General features: G+C 45.8%; 3 protein-coding genes across 3 annotated transcripts; 1 reads left to right on the plus strand and 2 right to left on the minus strand.

Moving 5' to 3' along the window:
- Window positions 1-958: 958 nt before the first annotated feature.
- Window positions 959-2,606, plus strand: LOC102701074 (agmatine coumaroyltransferase-1-like). Its single transcript, XM_006652908.2, has one exon. The coding sequence runs from the start codon at window positions 959-961 to the stop codon at window positions 2,309-2,311; it is 1,353 nt and encodes a 450-aa protein (XP_006652971.1). The 3' UTR covers window positions 2,312-2,606.
- Window positions 2,607-4,114: 1,508 nt separating this feature from the next.
- LOC102721642 (agmatine hydroxycinnamoyltransferase 1) lies at window positions 4,115-5,738 on the minus strand. Its single transcript, XM_040523646.1, has one exon. It carries the CDS (start codon window positions 5,736-5,738, stop codon window positions 4,380-4,382), a length of 1,359 nt encoding a protein of 452 aa, XP_040379580.1. The 3' UTR covers window positions 4,115-4,379.
- A 7,106-nt stretch (window positions 5,739-12,844) lies between these two features.
- Window positions 12,845-15,283, minus strand: LOC102721924 (beta-fructofuranosidase, insoluble isoenzyme 6). Its single transcript, XM_040523618.1, has 6 exons — window positions 15,130-15,283; window positions 14,992-15,000; window positions 13,976-14,859; window positions 13,486-13,898; window positions 13,274-13,367; window positions 12,845-13,183 (listed from the first exon to the last, which is right to left on the minus strand). The coding sequence occupies exons 1-6, from the start codon at window positions 15,281-15,283 to the stop codon at window positions 12,944-12,946; spliced, it is 1,794 nt and encodes a 597-aa protein (XP_040379552.1). The 3' UTR covers window positions 12,845-12,943.
- Window positions 15,284-15,426: the final 143 nt, after the last annotated feature.

The raw sequence follows: 15,426 nt of genomic DNA on the forward strand, positions 1-15,426 counted from the left end.
ACGTAGATTATATATATATATATATATATATATGAATTAACAAAAGGCTAAAATATTTTATAATATGAAACAAATATTGTATCATTTAAAATATAGCTACATAAATTACATATGAAAATCCACTAATTACATTAACTTGTTTTTTTTATAGTTTAACTGGACACAAACACCGGCATATAATGTACACACTTCTATTTTATGATTAAAAAAAACTGTTAGATGGCGCCAACGGTCCACGAAGAATATAAGCACATGCATGTTCAAACCTTAACTTGTAATATTGTAATGCCAGTAATTACTCATCTTGTGCTCTTCGCGGAATCCACCAACCTCGTGTGAAGATAGTTCTACACGTGCGTGCATGCAACCTCCAGTGGCCACTAGCTAGTACGTACGTACGAACATAATCTTTAGTGTTGATTGAGAACTCTCGTTTGTGCCGGTTGGAAATAAACTGTGGACAATGATGAAATCCTCTCAATATCAAGACCGGATATTTATCACTGCCATTGATAAGAGCAATTTTACCATCCTTAATAAGATACCAGTTATTAATTTTTTCTAATGTAAAATTTGATACCTCTCGATATCTTAGACACTAGAAGTTACCAAATTAATTTTACATAGAAAATAGTGATATGTCATAATACCTCCTAAAGGATGGAAAAAATACTCTATATATAAAGTTTATACACATTTGTGCCGGTTGGTCATACTAGATGCACGGACAGGGAAAATGTACATTAATTAGTGCTGAACGTCTCTGGTTGGTGTTCTGGTTGGAGTGGTAGTGAGCATCGTCCATGGTTCCTGGTCCTGGACGCCGCTATATATATGAGCCTTGACACCATCCAGAAAATGCACACACGAGTGTAATAACCTTGGACACCACGTCGCCCGAGTGGTGCAAGGACGTACGCGTACTCACCAGCGTACATACATTTAATCGAGCTTCCACATGAAGATCACCGTGCAGTCATCCAAGGCCGTCAAGCCGGCCTATGGCACCGGCGACGCCACTCCGGTGAACACCGGCGACGTCGTCCCGCTCACCGTGTTCGACAAAGCTAACTTTGACACGTACATCTCGGTGATATACGCCTTCCGGCCGCCGGCTCCGGCCAACGCCGTCCTCGAGGCCGGGCTCGCCAGGGCGCTGGTGGAGTACCGGGAGTGGGCGGGGCGCCTCGGCGTGGACGACGACGGCAACCGCGCCATCCTGCTCAACGACGCGGGCGCGCGGTTCGTCGAGGCGACAGCCGACGTGACCCTGGACAGCGTGATGCCGCTGAAGCCGACGGCCCAGGTGCTGAGCCTGCACCCGAGCGGCGACGACGCCGTGGAGCTGATGCTCATCCAGGTCACGCGGTTCGCGTGCGGGTCGCTCGTCGTGGGCTTCACCACGCAGCACATCGTGGCCGACGGCCGCGGCACCAACAACTTCTTCCTCGCGTGGAGCCAGGCCACCCGCGGCGCCGCCTTCGACCCTGTCCCCGTGCACGACCGCGTGTCCTTCTTCACGCCGCGCGACACGCCGAAGGTCGAGTTCGAGCACCGCGGCGTGGAGTTCAAGCCGTGCGACGAGAGGGTTGACAGCGTCGACGTCGGAGCTGAACGTGCCGCCGGCGACGAGGACGACGACGAGGTGGTGATAAACAAGGTGCACTTGAGCCGGGAGTTCATCTCGAAGCTCAAGTCGCAGGCATCTGCAGGCGCGCACCGGCCGTACAGCACGCTGCAGTGCGTGGTGGCGCACCTGTGGCGGTGCATGACGAAGGCACGCGGGCTCGACGGGCGCGAGTCCACCAGCGTGTGCATCGCCGTCGACGGGCGCGCGCGGATGAGCCCGCCGGTGCCGGATGGCTACGCCGGCAACGTCGTGCTCTGGGCGCGGCCAACCGCCACTGCGGGTGAGCTGGTGGCCAGGCCACTGAAGCACGCCGTGGAGCTCATCAACAGGGAGGTGGCCCGGATCAGCGACAGCTACTTCAAGTCGTTCATCGACTTCGCCAACTCCGGCGCGGTGGAGAAGGAGCGGCTGGTGGCATCGGCCGACGCGGCGGAGATGGTGCTGAGCCCGAACATCGAGGTGGACAGCTGGCTGCGGATCCCGTTCTACGACCTCGACTTCGGCGGCGGGCGGCCGTTCTTCTTCATGCCCAGCTACCTGCCGGTGGAGGGTTTGCTCATCCTGCTGCCGTCTTTCTTCGGCGACGGGAGCGTTGACGCGTACGTGCCTCTCTTCAGCCGCGACATGAACGTGTTCAAGAACTGCTGCTACTCATTGGACCAAGACCAAACTACTATTTAGTTAATTGATGTTTGTTTGGAGTCACCGATTCAATTATGAATTATACTCCTGATGCTCCACCGATGCGAGTTGAGTATAATAAATAAGGTTATCTGCGAATTAAAATTGAAATATCAACTGAACTGTACTCCGATCGGTACCTTTCAGGGGGTTAAGTTTCTCTGAGAAAAAAAAGAGATAAACAAAAGGTTGTTTTGTGAAGCTGTGCGTGTACAACATTTTCTCATTACACATGCTACTTCAGCGTCGTCCTCATTGCCTGACACTGACAAACCAAGGTGAATTGTGGGCTCGAGGGTGGTCTAAGGGCATGTTCAATAGTAAAGTCCATTGTAAGCTCTATCTTAAGCCACGTCAGCAACCAGAGTTTATTTTATAATGATATGTATAAAGATAGAGTCATATATGATTTCTTCATTAATGCAATAAAATACTTTTTATTAAGCTAGTTTTCTTTTTATATATCCTCATGCAAGAAAGTTTCCTTTAATAAATGCTAAGAGTCAACTCTAAGCCGTTGCCATGCATGACAACAATTTTTCTCTCTCCTTCCCTCTCTTTCCTTCACGTCACCAAATTTGTTTACGTGGCGATTGAGAGGGTCAGCTAATAGACACCTTTGTACGTATTCTAAGGACAGGGACCACCTATAAAATCATATTACAAAGTCTTATGTATGTATTTTCCGTCGTTCTAAAATAGTTTTATTTTTTACTCCGCACACATATATCAATAAAAGATAAAAGACTGTTCACTTTACAAATCTTAATATAGTTATTTCCTATTTTTTCTATTCCCAATGTATATTTTTTCCTTCACAAACTCACTGCAATGATTACATAGAAATGAACTTGTTTTGAGATAAGTTAGAATCAATAAAAAAAGATCTTATTTTCGGCCAGAGGTAGTACAAAAGAAAGACAAAAAAATCTGTTTTTAAATTAGCATGATACACTTCTAATTGTATTGTATATTGGAATGTTATAATTTTAGTGTTGTAGGAAAATTATGTAAGTTTTATGTAAGTTGAATCATTCAAAATCCTGAATATGGGTGGGCGTGCCGCTGCAAGGCACCAAGCAGTCTATTAAAGCAGTACAATACCAGACTATAAGTTAATTATAAGCATATTTTAAAGAGATAAGAGAGGTGAGAGAAGACCAGCGTGCTACAAATTTATAGCCATTTGTAGCCAGAACTTCAAAACACATATGTGTATGACATGTGGGACCGGATATTAATTGTGTAGTATATGTTTATAGATAATTATTGCATGAATTAACTGTTAAGTTGGCTATAGGCGATTTAGAGCCAGCAGTTGACTATACTATTGAACTTGCTCTTATGACTAGCCCCATCTTTTAGTTGTTGAAAACCATAAGCAAAATCCCTTATCAAATATTAAGAAATAATTTATTGCTAAGAATTGAAAATAAAATATGATAAAAATCTCAAAATCAATTCCAAATTTAAATTTTAAAATTCATTTTTTCAGCTTATAAATATGAGCATAAGTGAAAAGATAAGTGAAAAGATAGAGGGATTAAAGTTGTTTCCTTGTTCCCAAACAGTGTAGTGTCGAAGTATTTTTCGATTGTTTAGGTATTTAAAGGCTGTTTTGACTCTCTCTCTCTCTCTATCTATCCTACAAATTCATTTGTACTCCCAAAACCTTGATAAGTTTTGACACTAAAAATTATTGATCAGGTAGATTTCTTCAGTTGTTTGGATTGCTACCAATTAGGTGCCAAATCTAACTACAGTACAGACAAAGGGTTTGGATTGCTACCAGACTTGCTTGGGTCATAACGATTATTTGGCTCCAATCCATATCATTCAAGCTACCATATATTTGGTAGGGCACATTTTGGTATCAAATACCAAAACAGCAGTAAATCCTCAACTTGTTTGAACACAGCTAGTCCATTTTTTTGATTCTCAACTCAAGGCCCTTCTGGGCTTCTGGCAGTTATACATCTCAGTCCACCTAATCGACCTGGGCCGTTGGAATTGGGCCCAACTATGGTGATATTGTCTTTTTAAAAACGTCGAATGCTACGTGCAGGAATCAGCTTAGGTCAGGGAGTACGTAGCAGCAGTTCTTGAAGGTGTCCATGTCGTGGCTGAAGAGCGGCACGTAGGCGTCGACGCTCCCGTCGCCGGAGAAGGATGGCAGGAGGATGAGCAGGCCCTCCACCGGCAGGTAGCTGGGCGTGAACAAGAACGGCTGGCCGCCGCCGAAGTCGAGCTCGTAGAACGGGATCCGCAGCCAGCTGTCCACCTCGATGTTCGGGCTCAGCACCATCTCCGCCGCGTCGGCCGACGACACCAGCCGCTCCTCCTCCACCGCGCCGGAGCTGGCGAAGTCGATGAACGACTTGAAGTAGCCGTCGTTGATCCGGGACACCTCCCGGTTGATGAGGCCCACCGCGTGCTGCAGCGGCGCCGTCACCAGCTCCCGCGCGGTGGCGGTCGGCCGTGCCCAAAGCACGACGTTGCCCGTGTAGCCGTCCGGCACCGGCGGGCTCATCCGCGCGCGCCCGTCCACGGCGATGCTCACGCTGGTGGCCTCCCGCCCGTCGAGCCCGCGAGCCATCGTTATGCAGCGCCACAGGTGCGCCACCACGCACTGCAGGGTGCTGTACGAGCGGTGCCCACCGGCCGACGCGAACGTCTTGAGCTTGGAGATGAACTCCCTACTGAAGTGCACCTTGTGTATCACCACCACGTCGTCGTCGTTGTCGGCATGGCCATCGTCGTCGTCGTCGTCGTCCCTGCCGATCTTATCGCAAGTCTTGAACTCCACGCCGCGGTGCTCGAAGTCCACCTGTGGCGGGTCGCGCGGCGCGAAGAAGGAGGCGCGGTCGTGCACCGGGACGGGGTGGATGGCCACGCCGCGGGTGGCCTGGCTCCACGCGAGGAAGAAGTTGCTGGTGGCGCGGCCGTCGGACACCATGTGGTGCGCCGTGAAACCCACGACGAGGGACCCGCAGGCGAACCGCGTGAGCTGGACCATCATCACCTCCTCGGCGCCGTCGTCGGCGCTGGGGTGCAGGCTCGTCACCCGAGGCGTCGGCTCGAGCGGCAGGACGCTGTCCAGCGCGACGTCGGCCGTCGCCTCGACGAACCGCGCGCCGGCGTCGTTGAGCACGATGGCGCGGTCGCCGTTGCCATCCACGCCGAACCGCCCCGCCCACTCGCGGTACTCGGCCAGCGCCTTGGCCAGCCCCGCCTCGAGGACGGCGTTGGCCGGAGCCGGCGGGCGGAAGGCGTATATGACGGAGACGTACGTGTCAAAGTTCGCCTTGTCAAACACGGTGAGCGGCACAACGTCGTCGTCGGCGGTGGTGGTGGTGACCGCGGCTGCCGACACGGCGCCGCCGTACGCCGGCTTCACGGGCTTCGATGAATGTACTGTGATCTTCATCGCGGGCGGAGATCAACCGGCGTGGTTAAAAAAAAACAAAGTGATTAAGAACTTACTGAAAGTAATAGTAGCAAGTGATGTTCTTGAGCTGCCGATCGAGGCGTGCGTGCGTGCTGTCAGCCGTAGCTACCGTTGTTTATATAGAGGACACATGGCCGGGACAGGATGATCATCGGAGCTAGGCAGGTGCGTGTGAAAGATCTGACCTGCCCACAAGTTGCTTCACTGGTACCTAATGGACCAATCATTTTACCTACAGAATTTAAGAACCGAGTTTAAAACAGATTAAAAATAAAATTATATAGAATTTTAAGCTAATTTTTTTAAAAAATTAAATAGGGTTGTGAAAGAAGCCACGGGCCTTGGCCTATTTACACCCTTACTGGTACGCGCTGTGATGCTGTATCGAGCCTACGAATAGTCCACTCCCTCTGATCTTTTTATTTAACATCGTTATTTTTCTAATTCATGTTTAATCACTCATTTTTTATAAATATAGAAATTTATAAATCATTCTTAATGTTTATTTTAGTAGTAAATCAAATTATATCAAAATACTTAATAATATAACTTTTTAAAAAGATATAGAATTTATCGGTGTCAAATTTTAAAAAATAGAGGCAGTATCAAACATGCAGCCGAACAAGTGTAGTGAACGTCCATTCGGAAGTGTGTGCACGACTAAGAATTTTCGTTCTCGAGAGAAAAAATCGATCAAACAGCGTTGTCGAGTTGAGCCCTGCATGGATCTACGTCTATGATGATTTATCTATTACTCAGCTCACCAACCTCGCGGTTTTGCATTATTGTATACTGCGTTCTGAACCGATCGTGGATTTTAGATTTTTATACGGAATACAGGTTCCAAACTCCTAAACAAAGTGCTGTGTGTAAAAGTTTTATTATATACAATTTATCGTCTGCAGTCTTCTAAAATAAAATTTCCAATATATAGTAGTGGTTTTAGTATTATACGTTTAGATAGTTATCATAAGATCAGTAACTTATAATTATTCAATCTCATGACCAAATTAAAATAAATAATTTGATACACATTCTGTCCTAAAATATAACGGTACAGAGATCAGACACCCCATGTTACTATTAGAAATACGGATAGATAGTACTCCCTCTTGATTTTTTTTAGACGTTGGTTAGTTTAACATTTAAATATGGAGGGAGTACTACGCATGTGTTGTCTAGTTACAGCACTAGGCTACCATATTTTGGTTTTTGTAACTCATATTTTCGAACACAGAGGTTTCTGCCACTGCCGGCAACTACCATACAGATTAACGGTGCTTTTTAGACTATACTTGCATATATTTCCCTGCACGATCTTGGATGAGCTAGATGGTTTGGATTAATTTGATACATAACTCTTTTTTTTCATATATACAATTCTCTCTCTATATATATACACACACAATACTCCATTCGGTCTAAGATATTTATTATTTAAGATGAAATTTGGTTAAGCTTTTAAAATTCAAACTATCTATTATTTTTAAATGTTTAGTTCGAATGCAAAGAAAATGATATATATATATATATAGGTTTTCCCTAAAAGCTGTACTATCATATATGACATCATAAACTTATTTGCATTTAAAATTTTATTTTAACAAAAAAATGGTTGCCAAAGTTTTAGAAGTTTGACTAAATATTGTATCAAACGATAAATATTTTTGACCGGATGAAGTATTACAGTAAAATTTAACTTATACAAAACTCTTTTCTTCTATTTTTACATACACGATTTTACTTTGTATATTACTACTGTTTTTATTATATGCTGTTATAATTTGGTATTGCCTCGATCTAACGACCTAGATTCTTTTTTGATTACTATGACAACTTCAAGATCTCCCAAGCGAACGGTGCTTCTTTTCAAGCTATTTTTATTATTTATGATATACTTTATCCGTTCAAAACATATATTGATACAAATCTAGATATCTAGCTATCTAGACATGTTTGAATTAATTTTGGAACAAATGTTGAAGGAGTAAATAGAGAAGATAATGGGATCATTGACCATGTAAATAATGTAAGCTTAATTTAATTGCGTACTGATCCGCGACTAACCTCTTCGTCTAATAGAGGCGCACAAGCCGCATAGCTAAAGGAATATACGTAAGGAGGTGCGTGAATCGTCAAGTGTTGAGAAATTCAATCGAAATAAAAAAAAACATTTTGAATAATTCGTGTCATTTCATTCAATATTTGACTCATGTGTGGAAATTAGTTTATTAGTTTTGGACAGGTCCTATGACATTTTAGGATGCATAGTCAGCTAGTAATTACATATGATTGGTAGTTGGTAAGCTGTCAACAGAGAAAAACACATGGCTACACGTTACATGTTAGACCAGCAAGCTGATTAGCTGAATTTATTTTGTAGAGAATATCTGATTGTTTGATGGATGGATAATACTAGTGGTGTATAATATGAGCAACAGTGAGTTCTGGTTGGGTGCTTACCAGTGGGAAGTGGAAACTGGAACAAGCTTCAGCATATATTCGGCTTACCAACCACTCAACGGATAAGAGTGAACCTTCCCTTACCATAAATGTCATTTTCGACACCATTTGGGTATTGGAAATATAACTTTTATTTCACCACTAACTTACAATCTAATATAATAAAATACTGACAAAGATTATCATATCATATTTCCTAAGATGAATATACATGGTTTGTGTGAATTTAACGTTAACAAATTTATATTTTGTGTATCTTAACTGTGCTTTCTATAAAAAGGGGGGCTTTTGCCCTTTGGCCTTTCCATTTAAAATTTATTATTATTTATGTTTTTCCTTGCAGAGAAAAAATTGTAAGACCAAGAGGAAGTAAAATCCCTATGTACAGAAGTATGAATCCACCACTTCTGACAATTAAAATTTGTTTGAAAATAACAAATGATAGGATTTTGGTGTCATTCGCCCTTTGAAAACAATCCGAATTCTCTAACCTAGTGAACAAAAGTCAAAAACGTATATTAACATGTGTATTGTACTACAGTATCCTGACTTTGAGCACTGTAGTTGCAGTGAAAAAAAGTAAACATACTGTAGCATATGTACTGTTCACTAGAACTATAGTGATCGATCTCGTGTGCTCGTTGCAAATCGGATGACTGAAAACACACCCAAAGTCATGGTACCGTGCATGTTTGACTTTTGGACGAGACGGCAGAGAATCATGTTCGCTTTGAGAACGACATATAATGAACAAGTATAAGGCCTTGTTTAGTTCCCAAAATTTTTTTCCAAAAACATCACATCAAAATTTTGGACACCTAAATAAAGCACTAAAAATAGATGAACCAAAAAACTAATTACACAGTTATGGAAGAAATCTTAAGATGAATCTTTTGAGCCTAATTAGCCCATGATTAGCCATAAGTGCTACAGTAACCAATATATGCTAATGACGGATTAATTAGGCTCAAAAGATTCGTCTCGCGGTTTCTAGGCTAGCCGTGAAATTCGTTTTTTCATTCGTATCAGAAAACTCCTTCCGACATCCGGTCAAACATTTGACGTGACACTTCTCACAAAAATTTTCTCATACTGGTTGCAAAACATGAAAACTCGAATATGTGAGAGAAGTCAGTTCCATGACATTCTAGTCCCCAGCTAGCTTCAAATTGCAGAGCTCTTCGTTTCACAGGAATTTTATAGAAATTTTAGAGGAAACAGTTCAATTTCTCCAGTTTTCCTGTAAAAATCCTTTGAAACAAAGAGTCCCGTAACATCCAGAAAATATATGAAGGTTACCACCTCCGTCCAAAACAGGAGCTTTACCTAGTCCAATATTAGTACTGGTCCTAATTTTAGTGCTAGTACTATTCAATGCCTATAAATATAGGTTATTCTTATACCTGTAATCCCAGACCGTTATTAGTGGATTTGTCTCCAGCTACTTTATTGAGGTTTTTTCACGTTAAATCATACATCTTGATCTATGATCCCTAACAAGAAGAAATATAAGATTAGTTGCTTATGTGTCCAGGCATCCTTCGTCTAGGTTCATTGCTAAAAATTATTATATTTTAATAATCAAGGGAGTACGATTTGTCATTGATAAATGCCATGCTTATTCAACAGATCAAGGTACAGCGTGTATTGATGAAAGATCTATATGTCACTATATCTATTTTTTAAATGTTTGACGTTATCGACTTTTAAACATACATAAACCATGTGTCTTACTTAGAAATTTAATACAAATATAAAAAACATAAGTTATACTTCTGTACCTTTGATGTTAAAATGAATCATACAAAATATTTAATAATTACATAAATTTTTAAATAAAACAAATGATTAAACATGTGATAAAAATCAAACGATTAAAACCAGAAGCATTTCCCCTCAGCAGTTATCACAGCTTACAAGTTGAAAAAAGCAAATACCTACCATTCGGTCTACGGCAAGGATGTCTCAACTCTCAAGGTGTTGGTTGAATGGTTGGTGAGGCCGTGTGGTGAAGAAAATTTTGTATCGGCTAGTTTATCAAATATTATTAACACCGAATTCTTTCTGAACTCACGTTATAGCTACTTGAGTTTAGAAGGAGCCTGTCTGTGCAAGACCAAGCTGGTATGAACGATTTGGAAGACAAATGGTCCCTCGTGATGTTAAACAATGGCCACGATTCTATCAAATGGCCACATGAGAAGAATGGGGATATACTCCCAGATCCATGTACATGCTGATAAAATTTGGAGGAGCTTGGGACAAAAAGATAGTGGAGCTCATGTTTTTTGCTGGTGGAGAAAGATTATGTTGTGCTGTTCAATTGGAGAAGAGTAGCCCTATTCAAATCGGGTCCACCCCAGTTCCTAGAGACCTAGACTGGCTTGACTATGCACCGAGTTAGAGCAAATATAGTAACGCACAGTCAGCTGGTGAAATAAGCAGCCACATCATCAGAAACCAACGTGGAGGAGTGAGAAATCAGGAGAGAAGGAAGCCGTCGACTCACGAGTCGCTAGCTCACAGCGGCGTAACTGAGGCAAAACATCCATTCTTAGCCTGTTGCTGACGATTGACTCAGTGGCTTCTCCACCCGTGGATCCCCTGCTCCCTTCCTCCATGCTCCAATCTCTCTTCTCATAAATATACAACCACAATATATCATTTGCATATGCAGGCATTGATTGCTTAGATATTTTAATTAGGCAATCTATTAGCCAGCTTACAGTCAACCTATTATTTGGGTAAGCTTTTAGAACATGGCTAAGTGACATGGCAGTAGCTTTTAGCCGGCTGCTGGCTACGCTATTATCCTTGCTCTTAGGCCTAAGCCCGAGGTTTGAACAGGCCTAGTGAAGAGAAACTGGAGAGGTAGGGAGGGAGAGCTTTGTAAACCGTGACATGTGGAGGAAACTAGCAAACATGTTCTGTTTAGATGTCCTCGGCATTGTTTTCTTGGTGTACATTTAAATATGTTTTTAATCTACGAGTACGAGAGGTCTATGATGCTTTTAGATTGCTTAGGGGCTGTTTGGATTCAGGGTAGTCCTTTATCCCGGATGTTTGGACGTTAATTAGGAGTATTATATAAACTAGTAGCAAAACTAATTACATAAATAAAGACTATTTCATTAGACAATTTTTTAAAGCCTAATTAATCCACAATTAGTAAATGTTTACTGTAGCATCGCATTCGCTAATCATGGACCAATTAGGCTCATTAGATTTGTCTCGCGAAATAGTCCAGAGTATAGGGTGAGTTTTATCAATAGTCTATATTTAATACTTCTAACTAGTGTTCAAATATTCGATGTGAGTATGTGAAAGTGACCGAAAAAAGTAGCAGGGATCCAAACACCCCTAAGAAGGAAGTGTAATAAGAATGTGACTCCGACTATCGTGGGCGGTCTATGTTGGGTTTTGTAGCTTTTAATAGAAATGATTGGATTCTTTAGAATGTTTTGGTGAAATCTCCTCTCTGCATGTAGTTTACAAAACCTTGTTTTTTTTTTGCAGCGTTGGAAAATTTTGCTAAGAAAATAGGAATGCACAGTGTTGGATAATTGATGCGTCAAACAGATGGAAAAATTGCAAGTGTTGCGTCCTGGTGATTTGTCGGTGAATCTAGGACTAGTGATGAGTTTGTTTCGGTCTTTTGGAACCGTTTAGAGTGGTCATGCATGTTGTTGTATGTCAAACAGGTGGCTCCAGTGCTTTATATTTGTTTGCTTTCCTTCGATTTTCGTACACGGTTTCTCGTCTATTGTCGGCTTTCTACGCAAATTTCATGATTTTTTTAAAAGGGAGCATTACAAATGACAAGGGCATGTTTGGTTCTAGGGCATTAGTAGTCTTGAGATTGCCTAATGGGCGTCACTTGACAAAGTCCGTCTCCACTCGGTCCCGTCGTCCAGGTGGGGATTGATGAATCGAGGCGCAATGCTCACTATTTCACAGGCCATGTTCCAGTGGCCACCAGTCAAATCAAAACATGTAAAACGAGAAAAGCTATTAGTATATAATTAATTGAGTAACTTTTATAAACTTGAAAAATAAATTAATTTAATTTTTTTATATAATCTTTTATAAAAAATATCTCATTTAACAGTTCGGAAAACGCGCGTGGGTAAAACGATGTAAAATTTTAGGCCGGTGTCATTTGCGAACGCAGCCATGGACATCAACACAACAAAACCTTGTGATGCGGGTCATGCGGCATGGCGATGAGCTGTTGCAGTGCGTGGTGCCATGGTGACACACCTGTGGCGGTGCATGACGATGGCGCGGGCGCTCGACGGGTGCGTGTCCACCAGCGCATGCATCGCCGTCGACGGGCGAGCGCGCGCGGGTGAGCCCGCCGGTGCCAGAGGGCTACACGGGCAACGTCGTGCTGTGGGCGCGGCCGACCGCCACCGCGCGAGGGCTCGTCACCGGGCCGCTGCACCACACCGTGGAGCTCATCAACCGGGAGGTGGCCAGGATCGACGGCGGCTATTTCAAGTCGATCGTTCATCGACTTCGCCAACTCCGATGCGGTGGAGAAGGAGCGGCGCGGCTGGTGGCCTGGGCGGACCCCGGCGATGGTGCACAGGCCGAACATAGAGGTGGTCAGCTGGCTGCAGATCCCGACATCCCGTTCCATGGTCTTGACCTCGGCAGCGGGCAGCCATTGTTCTTGATGCCCAGCTTTCTGATATTATAATCTGAAACGAAGAAAACTACTACAAATATGTCTGGGCACCACAAATGGCACCACCAGATGAAATCAAGCCGTCGTCTCCAACATTGACACTCGCCGTCGCGAGCTCCCATGCCTCGAGCTTGGACACCTTCACCGAATCCGTCGCGTTGTTGAACAGGTAGAGGTGGCTTCTGCTTGTTGCTGCGTGTTCAGGATACACTCGAGCCGTCATGCACGTCCGCCCCCCACCAGCAAAACTCTCCACGATCGAATGGTCGATCTGCTCAAATCAATTTGTCAGGACTCGAACATGTCAATCGGTACCGAAATCTGGTGAGTGATCGACACGTGAATTGTGAAATGAACTCACCAATGTTCGAAGCGATATGGTTTTGTCCTTCTCGATGTCTATGTCCACGAATCCTCCGTGAGATGGCTTGTACACCCCTGCTCTTGTCGAGGACCTGATACAAACGTTTGCAGCAAAGACACAAAATTTGGCCCAGGTTTCAGGGGGAAAAAAAGCCCAGTAAGCCACATGAGCTCTCGTAAAATGTTCGCTGCAAAAAAAAGGCCACGTACCGTGTCAGGTCCGTGCACATCAGGACCGTGTACCCGTGCGAGAGCCTGAACACCCGGAAGAAGACGGCGGTGTGCTCGTGCAGGTCGCCGGATGCCATGACGAGTAGCCCGAACGGGCCGGCTCCGCCGTGCACGGCCGCGCCCATCTCAGCGCACAACGCGTCGGGGTCATGCGACCGGTCGGGGTCGAGGCGCTCGGCGCCGGCGAGCGCGAGGCTCGCGATCTCGAACACGACCTCCACGTCGGCCTGCGAGGCCGCGATGCCGCCGATCTCACGTAGCCCGCCGGCCGCCTCCACCTCGTCGGCGCCGAGCAGCACGCCGCGTCTCCGCCTCAGCGTCTCGATCTCCTCCACTGGCCACTGCACCAGCTGCTTCCCGCCCTCGTCCAGCCACACCGCCCGCGGGAACGACTGCACGTACGCACGCAGATCGCGTGAGATATAGCTTGCGGTTGTCATGTTGATGGCGGCGGGCGGCCCGCGCTGACCTGCAGGCCGGACCAGCCCTTGGCGACGTCGTCGGCGTCGCTGTCGGACTCGTTCACCCACGCCCACAGCACGCGCCGCTTCTTGCTCGCGTCGAAGAACGTCTTGGACGCGTACAGGTGCCCGTGGTCGATCCGCCGCCACCGCCGGTAGTCGTCGCCGCCGGCGGCCTGGTCGTCCTCCGCCGGCACGGCGAAGGTGTCGTCCGCGTCGTCGTACCGCCCGACCATGTAGTAGTCCTCGAGCGTGTCTGGCATGCTCACCTTGAGGACGTGCCTCACGCCGGCGCCTCCGCTCGCCGACGCGTCGAGCCCGCCCGTGCCGTGCTCCGCGACGGGGAACAGGTCGGGGCACTCGGCCATGACCGCGTCCCGCGAGGCGTGCAGCGGCGCCGCGTTCAGCTCCCACCGCAGGAAGTCGCCGCTCCGGTACACCAGCGTGGCGCCCACGCCGTTCGCCACGGCGGAGATGGCGAACCGCCACAGGCCGTCGCGGCCGAGCCACGCGGTGGTGGGGTCCCGGAAATTGTCCGGTGAGACGTCGGCGGGGACCGGGATGACCGGGTTGTAGCCGGGCTTGGTCCACTCGCGGAGGAGCAGGTCGTGAGGGTTCTTGGGGAAAGCGAGGTTCTGGACTTGCCGGCGGTGGCCGTCGATGCCGGAGTACATGATGACGGGCAGGCCGTCGGGGAGGATGGTGACTGACCCCGACGCGCAGCCGTTGGCGTCGAACGGCGCGGTGGGGTCGAGCGCGTTGTCGAGGGCGGCCCAGTTCACGAGGTCGCCGGAGACGGAGTGTCCCCAGGAGAGGTTGCCGACGTCCCAGAGCGCGCCGTGCGGGTTGTACTGGTAGAAGAGATGGTACATGCCATTGTAGTACACGGGACCTGCTCATATTCACGAAAAAACTAACGATCACTTCTAATAACTAAGGTGCAAATTGCAATCACCATGAGAAGAAGAAAGAAATATGAACAGAAAGTACCAAACCAGCACCAGAGAAAAAAAAAAGCACTTACCGTTCGGGTCTGATAGGTATATATCATCCATCACCATGGAGTTCCGTCCATCCAGTGATCCAAACGAATATCAAATGAACTGTGAGAGAAGGGGAAATTATAGTTTTGGGTAAGGATTTAGAGCAAGTTCATACGCACCGTTCTGCCAGTTCTTGGCGGGCTGGAAGTGGAACGACGTTCGGTCACCGTGACGTGCGTTTGCCGGGCAAACCGGCGGAGAAGAAGAGGAGAAAACAAGGTAAAAATTGACGACGATGGCAAATACGGCAAGAGGTAATCCGACCAACGCCATGGCCGAACTGTAGACTGAAGCAGCAGCAAAACAATCAAAACAGTAGAGTTTGCAGTTTTGAGAAGACTTTAGAAACTAAGTAGCGGAGTAAGTCCAAGTCTCCGAGTTTAATACAGGTTAATTAATACTCCTCCGGTATTTTT

Source organism: Oryza brachyantha, chromosome 4 (assembly GCF_000231095.2).
Source record: "Oryza brachyantha chromosome 4, ObraRS2, whole genome shotgun sequence".
Lineage (NCBI taxonomy): Eukaryota > Viridiplantae > Streptophyta > Magnoliopsida > Poales > Poaceae > Oryza > Oryza brachyantha.